This window comes from Eublepharis macularius, chromosome 1 (genome assembly GCF_028583425.1).
Source record: "Eublepharis macularius isolate TG4126 chromosome 1, MPM_Emac_v1.0, whole genome shotgun sequence".
Classification (NCBI taxonomy): domain Eukaryota; kingdom Metazoa; phylum Chordata; class Lepidosauria; order Squamata; family Eublepharidae; genus Eublepharis; species Eublepharis macularius.
Genome location: NC_072790.1, coordinates 202,386,265 through 202,403,881, shown reverse-complemented (window position 1 = coordinate 202,403,881; position 17,617 = coordinate 202,386,265). Strand labels below are relative to the sequence as shown.

The following is a 17,617-nucleotide window of genomic DNA, read 5'->3' as shown; positions in this document are numbered from 1 at the left end:
TTACTCTTCAGGGCTCAGTCTAGATGGGCAGGAGATGTTCCTTTTCCTGGTGGCTGACCCTGTCTTCCACCAGGGGGATATGTTAACCCAGGAATGAAATGCTGTCCTCTGACTATTTCTAAGTACAGAAAGTTATGGTAAGTTAAAATGTCCTTTAGCAAACCCTGCACACTGTGAGCTTTATTTGGTGGGCTTTAGGGTACTGATCCACAAGACCTTTCAATTCCATGTAGTATTTGATTGCTACTGATGGTAATTTGCCACCCATTTTGAGTTCATGCTAAACTAGTAATACACAGCAGTGTTCATCATCATGTCTTCTGTGCAGGCACACATGGGATGTGCGCCAGTTCAGGCCAGCCATGACATTCCAAAGCGCCTAGAGGCATGAGATGCTTCCTCAGACTTTTTGTGTGCTTTTCACCAGGTGGGCCTATAAAAGGTGGGGCAAGCGGCTCCCTCCCTCAGTTCTTCTTTTGCTGCTGCTGAAGATGGACATCTCTGTCTCCACTCCTCAGATACATTGTTGCAAGTCAGGGCCTTCGGTTCCATGGCATTAAAGCCATGTTCAAGAAATGTTCCCATTGCAGGATAAAGATGGCCTAATTCAGTGGGAACAAGAAATGCCTATTCTGTTTAGGTGAAGGTCATGACACCTTATGGTGTGTGGACTGCAAACAGTTCATGCTGAAAGGACGCAATGAAAGTGGCACTTTTGGAGCTGGCCCTGAAGAGCTCTACCAACTCAGATCAGATAGCCGCAGATAAAGAACCACAGCACTCTGAGTGGGCCTCCTCAGTTCCACCTGCTTCTTCTGCACCTGAGTCAGGTTCCAAAGACCAGTCGGTTCTGGCTGCGTCTTGGTCAATTCCTCCTTGGTGCCAGTCAAAATCACCTACAAAAAGGCGAAACTCAAGTCCACATCGAGAAACCATCTACATCAAAGGTGCATAAGACGAAGAAATCCTTTTCTTTGGGCCCAGCTACCTTAGGGTTCCAAGAACTCCCTCCCCCTGCCGAGACAATGGTCTGCATCAGTTCTGTACCTCTATGAGGGTGAAGTTCCTAGAGTTGTTGAACCATCCACTACTTTTCCCCCATTATCACCATTTCCTGTTTGACCCTCTGAAAGCCATAGGGATTCCTTGATTCCATCTGCAAATAACAACCAACTGGAACCTGCTCCTCACCACAGATGCCATTGGTTCCATATGACTCTTCTTACCACCATTACTATTCCTATGGATATGAAAATTTGCTGGGCATGTACCCACCTCCTCACTATTTCTTCCATGAGGAAGACCCATATATGCCTGGACACTCCAAACCGAGATGAAAGGCAAAATCAATTCCTACTAAGGTTCCAGAAGATAATGCAGCTCCAGAACCAACATTGAACCCTTCCATGCAATCCAGTGATGACTCCAGTTTGGTTCCAATTTTGCATCAGAACCATCTCCTCCAGAATTCCTTACAGAGGACTCTACTGTTTTGCTAAGTGAAGACTTCCACATATACACCGAACAGTTGGTTCAAATGGCGAGGTCCTTAGAAATTGAGGTGAACTGTTCTGCTCCAGTCTACTCAGATCCAGTCTTCAAGATCCTGCACTGCGAAGCAATGGACCTTGGGGCATTTCCAGTTATGCAGGGGAATGCTTGATGTGACCGAGGATGTGTGGGCAAAACGAGCTTTGACTTCAGCAATATCAAAAATGCTGGATACTATGTATAAAACCAAAACAAGAAGGGTCAGGTTTCCTCTTCACTCACCCCCTGGCCAATTCCATTGTTACAGAATCCCTCCAAGGAAAAGGCCTCTAGAAAAGCATGGCTATTTGGTTCCAATTGATAAAGAAGGAAGGAAACTTGGCATATTAGGTAGAAAACTATATGCCTCAGCAGCATTAGTCTTTCAGATTGGCAATAAAGAAGTCATTACGGCCCATTATCAGCTTTTCCTATGGTAAAAGATGGGCCCATACTTAAATTTAATTCCAGATGACCATCAAAGGCTAGCTAAGATCTTGCAAGGGGAAACTCTGTCTCAAAATAACAAATTAACACCGCCAGTTATATTGGGGATTGCTTGTCCAGAGCTACAGCCTTTGCTATAGACAAGCACAGTTTAGAACCACAGCATTAGCCCCTCATGAGGGTGGAAGATCTTCTGTTTAAAGTATCTGACCGGGTTTTGTCCACTACAGAGGAAGCATTGAAAAAGTTCAAAGATGATAAAGTGACAAGTAGATCTCTTGGTATCACGCCTCTCTATCCAAATCTGTTCAGGCAAAGATATCCCCCTCGACCGTATCTCCCTTATAACAGATACCATTGGTTCAATTCCTAACCATTGTATTCAGCTTCCAGGGGCTCTCAACAGCCTTCATCCTATACCTCTGCTCAACCTCAAAGGAGGTATTTCAGAAGTTAAAAGACGGTTTTCATTCACCTAAAGATCAATCTGGTCCAAACCGTTTTTGACCCCCCCACACCTGTTCCCTTCAGGTCTGGGAATCTATCACTCAGGATGCTTGAGTGTTATCCATAGTCAGCCAAGGTTACTGCCTAGAATTCAAGGCGACCATTCCACACCTTCCACCTCTGTACAATCCTCCACTTCTTCTCAGCTTTCTTGTAGAGGAAGTAGAAACATTGCTGTCAAATAGAGTCACAGAATAGATCCCATCTCCTTGAATGGATGGCATGTTCACCCGTTATTTTATTGTAGACAAAAATTCTGGTGGCTCTCACCCCATTTTAGAACTCCATTCCCTAAAAAAGTTCATAGTGTTTAAAAAGTTCCGAATGTTGTTAAGAGATATATTACCCTTGTTGAAAGTTCAAGTTTTGTTCACTTCTGTCGATCTAAAAGATGCACATTTTCATGTTCCAATAAATACTCAGTTCAGAAAGTTCCTTCACTTTCAATGTGGCTCCAAAAATACCAATACAAAGTTCTTCCTTTCGGTCTCTCTGTCCCTCATATCTTTATGAAAGTCAGGACAGTAGTGGTAAGTCATTTCAGAGAAAAGCGTTGTACCATTTCCCCCTATCCTGACAATTGGCTTCTAGTGGGCCAAACCAGGGAATCACCGCCCCAGCACATATCTCTGGTTCTGAACGTGCTTGACCAGCTGGGCCTCAGGGTCAATCTGGAAAACTCATCTCTGGTTCCTCAACAAAGGGTGGTTTTTGTGGATGCAATCCTGCAATCCTCTCAAGGCCTTGCTTTCCCCACTCTGGACAGGCTAACTAAATTTCTTCTTAAGCTGAACAAAGTCCTCTCCTGCAGATACCAAAGCACAGATCAAGTACAAAGAATGTTAGGTTTTATGGTCTCCATAACTCTGATGGTTCTGTTTCCAGACTGAGGCTTTGTCCCCTCCAAAACTGGTTCATCAGAGTGTTCCATCCACACCGCCAGAGCCTGTACAGGTGGATCTCTATCCCTCGGCTCATCCACAGGTCCTTGAAGTGGTGGAGTAATAAGCAGAACCTCCTAGTGGGTATCCCCTTTGGTTCTTCCCCAATCCAAATTCCATCAATACAGATGCTTTCCTGTTGAATTGGGTAGCTTGCTCTGGGACCAATCAAGTAAAATGTATATGGTCCCCTCAGAAATCATCTCAGGGAGATAAGATATGGCCTGAAGGCTTGCATTATCCTAGTACAAGGCAAGAATGTACAGACATGCACGGACAATACCACTGCCATGCAGGGGGCCACAGCCTCCATAGCTCTCTGCCAGGAATCCTCAATCATATGGGAGTGGGCTATCCAAGTCAGTCTCTCTGCCATACACATTGGGCATCCACCAGAACATTGTCTATGCCTACTGGGTTGATCCAAAACTCAGAATTATGAATGATCTATCCACATGAAATTCCTCCGCCCCATCTTTTCAAGGTGGGGCTATCCCACCATAGACCTCTTCACCACACACTTCAACAAGAAATGTGCACCGTACTGCTTGAGGGCAGGGAAAGGGAATGCTTCTCTCAGAGACACCTTTCAGATTCCTTGGTTAGGCATGCTCCTTTATGCCTTTCCCCCTCTGCCCCTTATGACTTTAACCCTCAGCAAAATTAGTGATGGTTCCTCAGCAAGCAAAGTAGCTCCATACTGGCTGAGGCAGACCTGATTCACCACTCTTTTTCAGTTGGCAGAACCCATCAGTATCCTCTAGATCCAGACCTCCTTCAGGACAATGTAATTCACCACCACGACCTGGATACTCTAAAACTAAAAGCATGGTTCATCTCTCCCCTGGACTAGGTTTTTTCTCCCCAGTCCAAAAGATCCTTTTAGAAGCCAGAAAACCTTCTACCAGGAAGTCCTGTTTGGCAAAATAGAACAGATTTTCCCTTTGGGCCAGAAGTAACAAGCTGAATCCCACCTCTTGTTCCTTGCCTTCCATTTTACACTATTTGGTTCAGTTAAAGGACCAAGTTCTAGCTAACTCTTCCATTAATGTCTATCTGGTGACCATTTCTACCTATCATGACACCATAAATGGTAAATCTCTCTTCTCAGAATGCAAATCTTTTCTCAGAGGTCTAGCAAACGTATATCATCTGGTTTCCAGATCCATACCTCAGTGGAGCCTCTCTTTAGTTCTAACCTTCATTATGCATAAACTTTTCAAGTACCTAGCTACCTGCTCATTCAAAATGTTCTCAGCTAAAACAACCTTTCTAATGGCCATAACTTCAGTTAGGAGGGTGAGTGAATTGCAACCCCTTAAATCTGACTCTCCTTTTATTAAAGTGTTTTCAGATAAGGTCGTTCTCTGTCCATGCCACCTTTTTCTGCCAAAGGTCCTCTCTGCATTCCACACAAACCAGGACGTTGTGGCACAGAAAGACTTTTGCACACTCTGGATGTTAAACATGGCTTTTGCTTCTATTTAGATAGGACAGCTGCTTTTCGAAAGGGTCCTAACCGTTTTGTATTATTTAAACGAAACAAAATTGATGAGAAAGCCTCTGCACAGACTATTTCCAAGTGGATATTGTGACTTGTTACAAGGAGTGTAACCAACCATTTCCACTACACGTAAGGGAACACTTCACGAGGGTGCAGGCCACTTCCTCTGCCTTCAGACTGGGCATCCCACTTGTCGACTTATGCAAGGTGGCCACCTGGTCAACACTGTCTACATTCTTCAAACATTATGCCATTGATGTGGACTCTAGATGGGACACAGCAGTAGGCAAAACAGTCCTGAAGAGTCTTTTCCACTACAGAGCTTCATGCCCTCCTCCTGAGTAAGTCAACTCACTAATCTCCCCTGAGGGACTGCACAGAAGTCATAATGAAGAAACAAGGGTACACTTACCTGTAACTTGTTCATAAAGTGGTTTTCTGTGTAGGCACACATCCCTGCCTTCTTCCCCACCATCAGCTCGTATTTTTATTTTCCTTCTGCACCAGCAGCTTATAGACTTGAGGGAGGGAGCTGCTCATCCCATCTTTTATAGCTGCACCTGGGTCAAAAGCATGCGAAAAGGCTAGGCAAGTGTATTGTACCCCTAGGAACTTTGGAGTGTTCACAGCTGGCCTGCACATGTACAGATCCCATGTGTGCCTGCCCAGAAGACCACTCGATGAATAACAGTTACAGGTAAGTACAACCTTATTTCCTTTGTTTCCATCCTAGCAGCAGTCCATGAGTAGGAAATATGAAGACAACCAGCTATTTTGTGGCTTAAGTAATCCTGGAAAATTAAGACTTTACCCCTTCCAGTTAACATATACCAGTTACAACCACTTGTTTCATAAGATACATTGTTTTGCAGACGGTTTGTAGGAATATCAGAACAACACCATTTATAACACCACTGAATAGAACTACGGTGTGGCCTCATTTGGAATATTTTGTGCAGTTCTGATTACTGTCTCAAAAAAGACATTACAGAGCTGAAAAAAGTACAGGAGAAGGCGACCAAGATGAAGAAGGGGTTGGAGCGCCTTTCTTATGAGGAAAGGCTGAAGAGCCTGGGACTTTTCAGTTTAGAAAAGAGACAACTAAGGGGGATATGTTAGAGGGTTATGAAATTATGCACAGGGTAAAGGGAGTGAACAAAGAAAACATTTGCTTATGTAAAAGGATTCTAGAGCAAGATGGACTGACAAGGAGAAAGAAAAGAACCACCCAACGAACACATAGAAATAAAAGGTGGTCAGATTTCTGGAGATTCAGAGAAACAAAAGAAAAGCACCATTTTCTGCCAAGTCTGATGGACAGTCAAGTTCTAGAATCACAGTGGGATGAAGTTGGTAGGAGAGGAAAACACCATGGGCTAGATTCCACAATCACCAGCATAAGAAGCTAGACCACCCCTTCCCCAGAAGCACCCTGTGACCTTCCGAAAAGGAGACTGGTCCAGGGCAAAATACCTTTGCATTTGGGGAGAGGAAGAGCAGCAGATTTCTGTCCCTATGCCATGTGGTCAGTGGAGTTGCAGATACATTCACATAGAAGGGAATGGGCTGTAACAATTATTTCCCCAGGGGCTGCAGATAGTAGGGGAGAGGCTTGTACTCCATCAGCAGACCTTATGATGTGCATACCTGGGCACCCAGAGTGTAGATCCAAAACATCCTTTGTGGCTGGGCTTCCTGGTCAATAGGCCTCAGGGTCCCATATCTCTGGGTTTTGCTAAGCAGGACAGCAAGTGTTTTGTGATGGTCAATAAATGACAGTGGATTTTGCTGCATGATCCATCACCAGAAGAAAGGAAATGTGGTCCATATTATTAAATAAGTAATCCTTTCAAAGTTACAAGCCCACAAACAGCTGTGTCAGCTGGGCTGGCAGAAGGCACACAGGAGGGGCTGCTGGTGAGGTGAGTATTTTTCCCTTGCCTTTCCTAAGCTGCCAGGGTAAAAATTGACTGACTTGCTCTGTGTGTGTGTGTGTGTGTGTGTGAGTGAGAGAGAGAGACAGAGAGAGAGAGAGAGAGAGAACTGGGGTTGAGAGAAGCTGGTGCTTTTGGCCTGAGAGTGAGTGGTGAGCTTAGCTTGCAAGGGAAAGGTTTTCTCCTTGTGTGTTGTGTGACTAATTGAAGAGGACCTGTCTGCTTGGGAGTGATTGCTACCACATCCTCTGCTATTGTCAGGCAGGGCCCATGGGCTTTTAAAATGTAAAGGCTTTCTCCTTGCCAGAGCTGCAAGCTTTTAGTTTGTGGCTCTTAGCCTGAGGATCCAGCCTGTCAACCCTGTAAAGTACCCCCACCCACATACACACACTTTTTAAAGTATAGACTTTTTTTGTTGTGTTACCACCTTTTCTCTCAGGAGACATTAGATCAGGTTTGGGGAGACAGGGTTCCTCACAGAAAGTAGAGTCCAGGGAGAAAATCTATTTTGTATGGCAGTCATGAGCAGATTTATTTTTTGGATGAAGACATTAGCTACTGAAGGGCCATTTCCAGTTACCCGCCAGGGGTATACTATGTTTGTCTTCCTCCTGGACTTCATTTGTCATAAATGCAAGCTGATAGTGTTGCCGAATGAACAGAGAGCCCTGTGATAAGCTAATGAGGAAAAAGGAGATGTTCAAGAAATGGAAAGAAGAAAATGCATTCAAAGAAGAGTATCTAGGGGTAACTAGGCACTATAGGACAGCTGTCAGAAAGGCCAAAGCTCAGAATGGGCTGATACTGGCAAGGGGGGCTCACCACAACAAAAAGACGTTCTTCAGATATGTGAGGTGCAAACAGAAGGTGAAGGGGGCATTTTCTGGGGGGAAATGGAGAAACTCTGACAGAGAAGGCAGAAAGGCTCAATGCCTACTTTGCCTGTTTTCTCTTGAAGAAGAGAACAGGCACACCTAGAAATGGTAATGGATAAAGCATGGCTTTAAGGCTGCTGGTTGACATGGGTAGAGAAGTTGTGGGAAAGCACCTTACAGCACTGGATGTGTACAAATCCCCTGGGCCAGATAGGGTACACCCAAGGGTGCTTAAAGAACTTTTAAAAGAGCTTGCAGACCGTCGAAGGCTTTCACGGCTGGAGAACGATGGTTGTTGTGGGTTTTCCGGGCTGTATTGCCGTGGTCTTGGCATTGTAGTTCCTGACGTTTCGCCAGCAGCTGTGGCTGGCATCTTCAGAGGTGTAGCACCAAAAGACAGATATCTCTCAGTGTCACAGTGTGGAAAAGGTGTTGGCAGGCCAGCATTGAGGCCAGAAGGAAGAGGCAGCAGGCAGGCAACACTTCACCATGTCTGGAGCAACACATCATTGAGGCACACCTCGCAGCATCTTTTTAAAAAAAACTGACTACTATATATTGAATTTGTTTCTATATTTTTAAAAAATTTCTGTAAACTGCTTTGGAATTAGACTACCTGCCTACCCAAGACTAGCGCAAAATTGAATTTACCAAAGTATCCAAGAATATTAATGAATGAAGGATAATAAAATGTATATCCTGAAATTTGTCTTCAGTTCCTTTAGCTTTATTATAAAACAGATTGAATGCTATTGACGTGCATCCAGCCAAAGTTAAGCACATGGATTTCAAGTTTAAAATATGGTTACCTCTACCCCATTAAAATTAATGGGAAATAAAAATACATACATATCTGTGGTGAGGATCATGACCTAAAAGATATGTTAGCATGATGCAGTCTTGATCTATGGGTCTGTCAGGGCTACCTTCTGATTTGTAAAGTGCAGTTATCAGGAATCTGCTCTGCGTCTACATTTAAAATATATGCTCTACAACAGGCCTAAGACCTTTGATTTTGGCTGTTCTGAGGCTATCCCACATTACCAGAAGCCCTCCTGCCCACCCCTTCATCCTGCAGTTCAGGGCTTTTTTTCAGCGGGAATGCGGTGGAACGGAGTTCCAGCACCTCTTAAAAATGGTCACATGGCCAGCGTAGAGGGCAATCTAAACTCCCCTCTGTCTTGAGATCAGGAGGCAGGGCCACCGGCCACGTGACCATTTTCACCGAGGGCAATTTAAACTTGAAAAAACTCCCCCCTTGTTCCAGCTGACCCAAAGTGACATCACTGTGCAGTCTTGAGTTCCACCACCTCTTTTCCCAGAAAAAAACCCCTGCTGCAGTTCCTCCAAAGAGCTCAGGGCAGCGACACAGTTCTTCATTTTACCCTCTCAACAACCTAGTAAAGTGCTGAGTGAAGAGTGAATGGCAAGCTTCATAGCTGAGTGGAGGTTTGAATTGAGATGTCCTGGATTCTAGTCTGGAAGCATGTTGGGTCATTTACTGGTAGGGTTGCCATTCCCCTGGTGGGAGTGGGGGATCCCCTGTCCCCAACCTCTTCCCTCCACTGCCTCTTACCTCACTGGCAGGGGGAAGAAAGGTGCAAGAACACTATGCTGGAAGCAAAGCATGCTCCCATGTGCTCCGGAGCACCTCCACCTGCTCCTTCATCGTGCCAGGAATGACATAATTCCTGGCATGATGCAGAAGAAATGGGTTGTGCTGAGGGCCAATTGAGTGAAATCATCCCCTAATTTAGCATTTGGGGCCAATTTTCCCTCAATCGACCCCTAGCACGACCCATTACATCATTCCTGGAACGACACAAGGTGCTCTGGAGTGTATGCGTGATAAGTACTCTGCCCTGCACGACTCCCTCCCCCCGTGCCCCTCATTCCTCAATTTTCCCCCCTAGGGACCTGGCAACCATATTTACTGGGCTGGTTTCCTTGCTGGAAAACTCAACAAAATGGTCACTTCATCATTACAGTAAAAGGGAAATGTGAAATTGTCCCTCATTTATGCCTTGGCCTTTGGTCATGGAGAATAACTTCTTATCCATGTAGGGATAGAAACAGGCAGTCTCAAAATGAAGGTAAGGCCGATGATATATATCCCCCCACAACTTGGAGGAAGCTTGCAAAATATTGAAGGAAGAAACTGTTCCTGTCTCACAGAGCCTAATTAATCGTTCTGAATTCTATCTAACAACAACAACATTCGATTTATAGACCGCCCTTCAGGACAACTTAATGCCCACTCAGAGCAGTTTACGAAGTATGCTATTATTATCCCCACAACAAAACACCCTGTGAGGTGAGTGGGGCTGAGAGAGCTCCAGAGAGCTGTGACTAGCCCAAGGTCACCCAGCTGGCTTCAAGTGGAGGAGTGGGGAATCAAACCCGGCTCTCCAGATTAGAGTCCCATGCTCATAACCACTACACCAAACTGGCTTTCATCAGTCTCCCCACACAATGCCAGGTGTTGCAGGGTGGGTTTTGTCCATCTCTTGTTCATTCCTAGAATCTTTAAATGACTAACATACAAACCACAATAACTTTCTTTATATACCTTGGCTTATAGCTGTGTGTTGACACTTTCCACGGCCAGTAATTGATTCATCTTTTCCCATTGTCTGCTTTCCAAAGGCTGACCATGTCATTGACGATGTATTTCCTATTATCTATCTAAAACTGACTTCCTTATTTCTTGTGTCATTGCTTCTTGTGAAACTGTCAAAAATGTGTTCCTCTTTATGATATGTTTGTATGTTTCTCATTTCTGGATATTTCAGCTCTGAAGGACTCTAACCACCTGTAAAACAATTTGTTCTGTACCACCCCTCATGTTTTATATGCCTATAGCAGATTGCTATGAACTATACAATTTGTTATTTTATTAGTATGTTTATTCTTTCATTTTATGCTCTCCTGTTTGCCAGTTCTGTGTGTGCTTGTTCTTGTTTTACATTATGGCCATGTGACTGACTGGTGCATTAACTGAATGATAAACCTTTTCATTGTTACCTCTTAGGAGTGTTCATCAGACATCACACTAGTAGGAGGTAGAGGAGAGATACCATCTCTCGCTTGCCTTTAGCAACTTGGGTCGGGAATCTCTTAGTCCCTCTTATTAGCATCATGGGCTGGGGTCTCAAGATGAAGCACTACAGATAATGAATTGAGGAGGGAATGCATTGCTGTACAGACCCTAGGTTTAGTATCATGTGATAATGTACCCTCCAATATGCCTAAAAGCATACTAATCTCAATAGAGTCTTTTTTGTTTATCTTGAGATTTGTTTTATATTGCCTCATTCTGTCTAGAGTATTTGATTCTATTTCAGTCTGCTGAAGAGGTAGTGATGGGATCAGCTCTACATAACACACCATTTTTCATGTAGTTTCAATGCTCTCCAAGATAATCACATTGGTTTTGTATGTCTTGTTCCAGGTGTTTACACTGAAGCCTTTTGAGATGAATGGTCTCCCGAAGGTGGTGCCTTTAAGTTTGCCTTATCAAGACTTCAAAAGAGACGTGTCAGAAAATAGGGAAAGATCTAGAATCCTCCAGCGTGTAAAGAAGGTGGATTTCTCAAATATTGTCTTAACTGCTCCTTATAAACCACCTTCAGCCCATCTAGAAGCAAATGGGAGATATGAGGAGGAGGAGGAGGAAGAGGAAGAAGAGGATGAAGAAGAAGAGGAGGATGACGACGACGATGATGAAGAAGATGGTGAGTTAGGAGAAGAGCTTGACATGCATAGTGATTCGAGCAGTGATGTGAGCCAGAAAAGTACTGAGCACAGTCAGGAAGGTGCACCATCTACCCTCTTGGCTGATGACCAAAAAGAATCCAAGGGCCGAGCTTCAGCTGCAGAAGGTGACTTGGAACTCGAGGAAGGCTCCAAAACTTTAGTTCTCTTTTCACCAGGTGACATAAAGAAGTCCCCAGTGAACACAGACTTGCCTCCTGATGTTGACCTTGGGACACTTGCTGCACTGACACCTCAGAGTGAGAGACCACAGCCTATGGGAAGCCAGCTTGATGTATCAGAGCCAGGAACCCTGTCCTCCATCCTTAAATCAGAACCAAAGCCTCCTGTTGCAGCAGCCACAGCTTCCTCCCCCTTTACCAAAGTTGAGCGCACATTTGTTCATATTGCCGAAAAGACCCATTTAAACATCATGTCTTCCGGTGGTCAGTTAACGAGGCATGAGGAATACTGCCTTTCAGGGCCGTTTGAAGAGATAATTGTTGAAGAAGAACTGAAGGAAAACCAGGTCTTGGTAGAAAATGGGAGTGTGAATTCAGGCCTGGAAGGGGGAGAAATGGAAAGCTGTGCTTTCTCAGTGAATCATGTTGAAACCTCCTCTGAAATTATGGGGGAACAGGCACTCCTTCTTAATGGTGTTACTAAAGAGGAAGAGGATGAAGATGAGCTAGAACTTAAAGGCAAAGTTTCCCCTGAATTAAATTTGGAAGAAGCTGACAAACTGGTTTCAGAAGACCCTGGCTTTGAAAAGAAAATTTGTGCAACAGAATACCTTAAACTAACTGAAATTCTCCCAGATGCTTCAAAGGAAAGTTCAAGAAAGCCCCTGAATATCAGGTACAGAAGCCGAATTCCCATCTTGCTCTCAGAAGAGGACACTGGTTCAGACCTTTCAGCCTCTCACTCAGGCAAAGAGAGGCTGTACAGGAGGCTGAAACAGCAGGATTTGGTGCGCCTGGTGATGGAGAAAAGGCAAAACCGTCTGCTCAGGTTGGCTTCAGGAGCTTCATCGTCTGCTTCCTCCAGTGATGAGAGACGGCGAGCTTCAGAAACCCTTTCTGCCACTGGCTCTGAGGAGGACACCCATGACTCAGATGATTCTGTCCCAAGGAAAATGGGGAGTCAGGAGAAATTTCCCCTGGCCAAGAGGGAAGAGAGAAGCTTAAATATGAAGAGTAGAATCCCTCGTCCCATCATGCCTGTAAAGCCCCCTGTGACAGAACTGAAACATGGGAGTCCTTCAGTTCATCCTCCACCACCAGCACAAAGTAGCAGTCCAGGAGACATGGCTTTGGCAAACAGGTAGGTGCATGTGTAAGACCATAATTTCTCCTGAAGTAGATTTAATGACTTCACATGGCTAATTCTTTTGAAGATCACCTCTTCCAAGTAGCCCATCAGCAGGGCTTAGATTGTCCATTTTTTTGCAGACTTGTGGTGACAGAGTGTCTGCTCATGTATTGGAGTTCTATCAAGATAGATCAAGATGGGTAGCCGTGATAATCTGTAGCAGTAGAAAAGAGCAAGAGTCCGGTAGCACCAGTGTCGGCAACGCCTTTCCACCCTCTACATTAGACAAACTGGCCAGTCCCTTCGACAAAGAATTAATGTACATAAATCTGAAATCAAAAACCAAAACATTCAAAAACCAGTGGAGGAACATTTTAACTTTCCAGGAAAGTAGCCGTTATCCTGCAGAGGAATTTCAAAGGGAGATTAAAAAGAGAGATTGCTGAATTGCAACTGATAAGGAAGCTCAAGATTGAATCTAGGCTTCCTGTCTCATTACCAATGCTGAATTCTCCACACCCACTACCCCTCTGCATACCCCACCCTATCCAGTCACACCTGCTATTGTCATTCACTGGCTATTGTCACTTGGCTTCTGTAATCACTCCACTCTCCAAGATATATGGACAGATGGACTCATATTCTATCTGTATGTGAAGAAGTGAGCTGTGACTCAAGAAAGTTTGTACCCTACCATAAATTTCTTATAGGTGCTACTGGACTCTTGGAGTTCTATCAGTCTACTACACAGGCTGGCTGATTAGGTGAGATGTATATGTACTGAGAAAATACATTTAAAAATCCTTTTCAATACCTATATAGCCATCAAAGAGCCCAGGCTAGTTACTATCTGGAAACCAAGTCAATCTACTCTCTGAAGGCATTCCTGACTCCAAACACAATTAGATGAGGTATTCACACACAGCCCTTTCCACTTTAGATCTCCCATTACTTCAGAAGTTTACTATTCTCAATAGGACAAAAATATTACTAAAGTTAGTGGATATTACATAAGCAATTGAAAGAAGACCCTCCATTCTAAAACGTTTAGAAATCTAAAAGTCCATTCAAGTCAGCTAGTGATTAATGTCAGATTTTATATATTCAGATGTAGTAATTTTGGGAATATTGTTGTGTAATGAATGGCATTTATATACTTCTTTAAAAAACAAAAGGATAAACATCTATATGTATTGTCGAAGGCTTTCACGGCCGGAGAACGATGGTTGTTGTGGGTTTTCCGGGCTGTATTGCCGTGGTCTTGGCATTGTAGTTCCTGATGTTTCGCCAGCAGCTGTGGCTGGCATCTTCAGAGGTGTAGCACCAAAAGACAGAGATCTCTCAGTGTCACAGTGTGGAAAAGATGTAGGTCATTTGTATCTACTCAGGAGGGGTGGGGTTGAGCTGAGTCATCCTGTAAGAGTTTCCCCGGGTGTGGAATGCTAATGGCGGGAGGCTTCACTGTATCCTGAGGAGGTTCTTTTGCATATGGATTGGTGCTTGATGTGCTAATCTTCTCTGCAGGGCTATTGTCGAGTATAGAATGTTTTGTTAGCCTGGTGTTTTTCAGAACTGGAAACCATGCTCTGTTCATTCTTAAGGTTTCTTCTTTCCTGTTGAAGTTTTGCTTATGCTTGTGAATTTCAATGGCTTCCCTGTGCAGTCTGACAAAGTAGTTGGAAGTGTTGTCCAGTAGTGTTGTCAAAGGAATTACTGATCAGATGGGAAAGCTTATGAAAAAACATAACCTTCAAGCAGTATTCAGACCCACCCGAAAAATACAACAGATGCTACGATCAGCAAAAGACAGTAGAGACCCCCTCACCTCTGTAGGAGTATACCGTATACCCTGCAGCTGTGGACAAGTTTACATCGGGACCACAAAGCGTAGCATCCAGACAAGAATAAAAGAACATGAAAGACACTGCAGACTTGGACAACCTGAAAAATCAGCAGTGGCTGAACATAGCCTAACGCAAACAGGGCACAGTATCTTATTCCAGGACACCAAAATACTGGACAACACTTCCAACTACTTTGTCAGACTGCACAGGGAAGCCATTGAAATTCACAAGCATAAGCAAAACTTCAACAGGAAAGAAGAAACCTTAAGAATGAACAGAGCATGGTTTCCAGTTCTGAAAAACACCAGGCTAACAAAACATTCTATCCCCGACAATAGCCCTGCAGAGAAGATTAACACATCAAGTACCAATCCATATGCAAAAGAACCTCCTCAGGATACAGTGAAGCCTCCCGCCATTAGCATTCCACACCCGGGGAAACTCTTACAGGATGACTCAGCTCAACCCCACCCCTCCTGAGTAGATACAAATGACCTACATCTTTTCCACACTGTGACACTGAGAGATCTCTGTCTTTTGGTGCTACACCTCTGAAGATGCCAGCCACAGCTGCTGGCGAAACGTCAGGAACTACAATGCCAAGACCACGGCAATACAGCCCGGAAAACTCACAACAACCAACATCTATATGTTTGTTCATAAAACATTTGTCATCATTATGTTTAGCATCATTATGAGGCAATTCTACTCAGTCTTTTGTGTGAGCTGGTATAGGATATTGAGGGGAAGAATCTCACAAAGAGCCAAGCTACAAGTGATGCCTGACACAGGTTGAACACTTGTCAGCTTCCCTCAAGTTTTGATGGGAAATATAGGCATCCTGGGCTGTTTCCAGACGGCTTACCTGGCTCCGGAACGTTGCGCCATCTTGCAGGGAAAACGCAAAATATCGCGTTTTCTCGTGCGAGTTTTGCGCGACGTCATGCGACGTCACGCAAAACTCACATGAGAAAATGCAGTATTTCGCATTTTCCCTGCAAGATGGCACAACGTTCCGGAGCCAGGTAAGCCGTCTGGAAATGGCCCTGGTCTTGCAGCTGTAATGGAGAGCCAAGCTGTAAAACCAAGATGCCTACATTTCCCATCAAAACTTGAGGGAAGCTGAAAAGTGTCCAACCTGGGTAAGGCATCACTTGTAGCTTGGCTCAAACTTGGCTTTATTTTATTTGGTGTTAATATGCCAAGATCATGCAAGATGTTATCTAGTGCTGAAATGTGTGTTTGGCTGGGGGAAGCTGGCTTTCCCAGCACATCAGGAAGGCTCTGGCCCCACTTTGTGTATGAATCAAGCTTAGTTGTGTCCAGAAAATGCTGGATTGCCCTTATTTTTTGTGTGCTGTCAACAGAAAAATCTGACCACTGTGTGCTTAGTGTTGTGGCTTTGTATTTCAGTTGTAGCTCTAATTTGAACAAGCTAGTAAATGGCCCTTGGACACAAAAAGCCCTTTGCTATGCTCCCACCCTCTCTCCTCTTTTTCTTTATTCTCTTCCTGCAGGCTTCAGGGGCAAAGAACCTTTGGGAATGTATCTGGTGACTTGCGAATAAAACCAACACCAAGTCCTGCTGCGCCTCCCCAGCGGAGCAATTTGAGGAAAGTCACCCATGCTCTACCGAGGAGTCCAGTTCTCCCTCCAAGAAACCTCAGTGCTTCCCCCAAAAGCCAGTCCTTGTCCAGAAAAGAAAGCCCATCACCATCCCGTCAACATAGGCCAGGGACCACCCTTCTGCGGGTCCAACCTCCTTCAACAGTTCCATCCAGAGCTCAGGCAGGGCTGCTGGGAGACACCCCTGTCTCACCAGGCATGATGAGAAAAGGACAAAGAGGGAAAGCTCAGACTCCAGCAACCAAAGGAAGACAGGGATCCCAGGAAGGCAAAGCTACTGCTAGATAATGATCTGCTGCTGTCAACCATTTTGATCTACCGACCTACCATCTTGCCAGGCTGGAGAATCCTCTGCGTATAGTATACACCCAAGATGCCGCTGCACAGCCTTACATGTCGGAAATACAAGCAGCTAGCTGTACTTCAGTGCTTCACTTGCCCACACTCCCACGCTGTCTCAATCCAGCTCCTACCTGGCTGAGACATTCCTGGCCAGCTCATGCTTGCTTGCTATTTGCCAACCACCAAGCAGCGACTCGGGCAGCCTGCCTAGTGCCTGACTCTCCTTTCTCTCATGCTGTATTTTCATTTTCTCAGTTAGCAATACCACAGTCTCCTCACAAGAGACCTGACCAGGTTGGTAGGGGAGGTGGCTTTCTTGATAAAGTGCGGGCCAAAAGCAGTGGAGAAATTAAAGGGCTGCATCCACCTGGAAGAGGAGTCTTGGGGTGAACTTCTAGATGGTCTGGATGACCCAGTGTCCCCATCCCCTACCCCCCTTCCTGGCCCTTAAAGTCTGATTCTGACATTTGCTGTCTACCCATCTGTTGTATTTTTTATCCTGACACAAACCAAACTCAGCGATTGCCCCACCTCCAACATCAAGCGAGGAGAATGCGTGACTGAAACTGTTGCCCATGAGGAGAGGAGCTGCATTCTCTGGAACGGATATCTGGAACTGCCTTTCTTAGCCAGCAGGAGAGAGGAAGCTGTTAGGGAAAGCAATCCTTTTCCTGCAAGTAAGCAGCTTGCTCTAATATATGCTGATATGGAGGAACATTTGTAAGTGATGTATTAACTCTTCACTAGGCAGAAGTGAAAGCTTTCTAGGGTGGTCTTCTTATTTGGCAGATTATAGAGCCAGGTGCAGACAAAATTACCTCTAAGACCCCAAATACGACCTGTGGAGACTATGGTTCCAGCATGCAGGGATTCCTCTGAATCCAAATGCAAGGCTCTAGGAATCAGATACTGCCGCTCTCCTACAGGATTTGGCCTCTGTCAGCAGCGGTGCTCTGTTGAGCATGCATGTGGCCACAGGGACCTTTCCGGGGGCTTCTCATGT

General features: G+C 44.8%; 1 protein-coding gene across 1 annotated transcript in view; it reads left to right on the top strand.

Moving 5' to 3' along the window:
- The window catches only part of TTBK1 (tau tubulin kinase 1), a 137,381-nt gene extending 120,821 nt beyond the window's left edge, over positions 1 to 16,560 (top strand). The window contains exons 13-14 of the mRNA XM_054994565.1: positions 11,190 to 12,814; positions 16,164 to 16,560. Of these exons, the coding sequence (XP_054850540.1) occupies positions 11,190 to 12,814; positions 16,164 to 16,560 (2,022 nt within the window). The remainder of the gene's footprint in view (positions 1 to 11,189; positions 12,815 to 16,163) is intronic.
- The last annotated feature ends 1,057 nt before the right edge of the window (positions 16,561 to 17,617 follow it).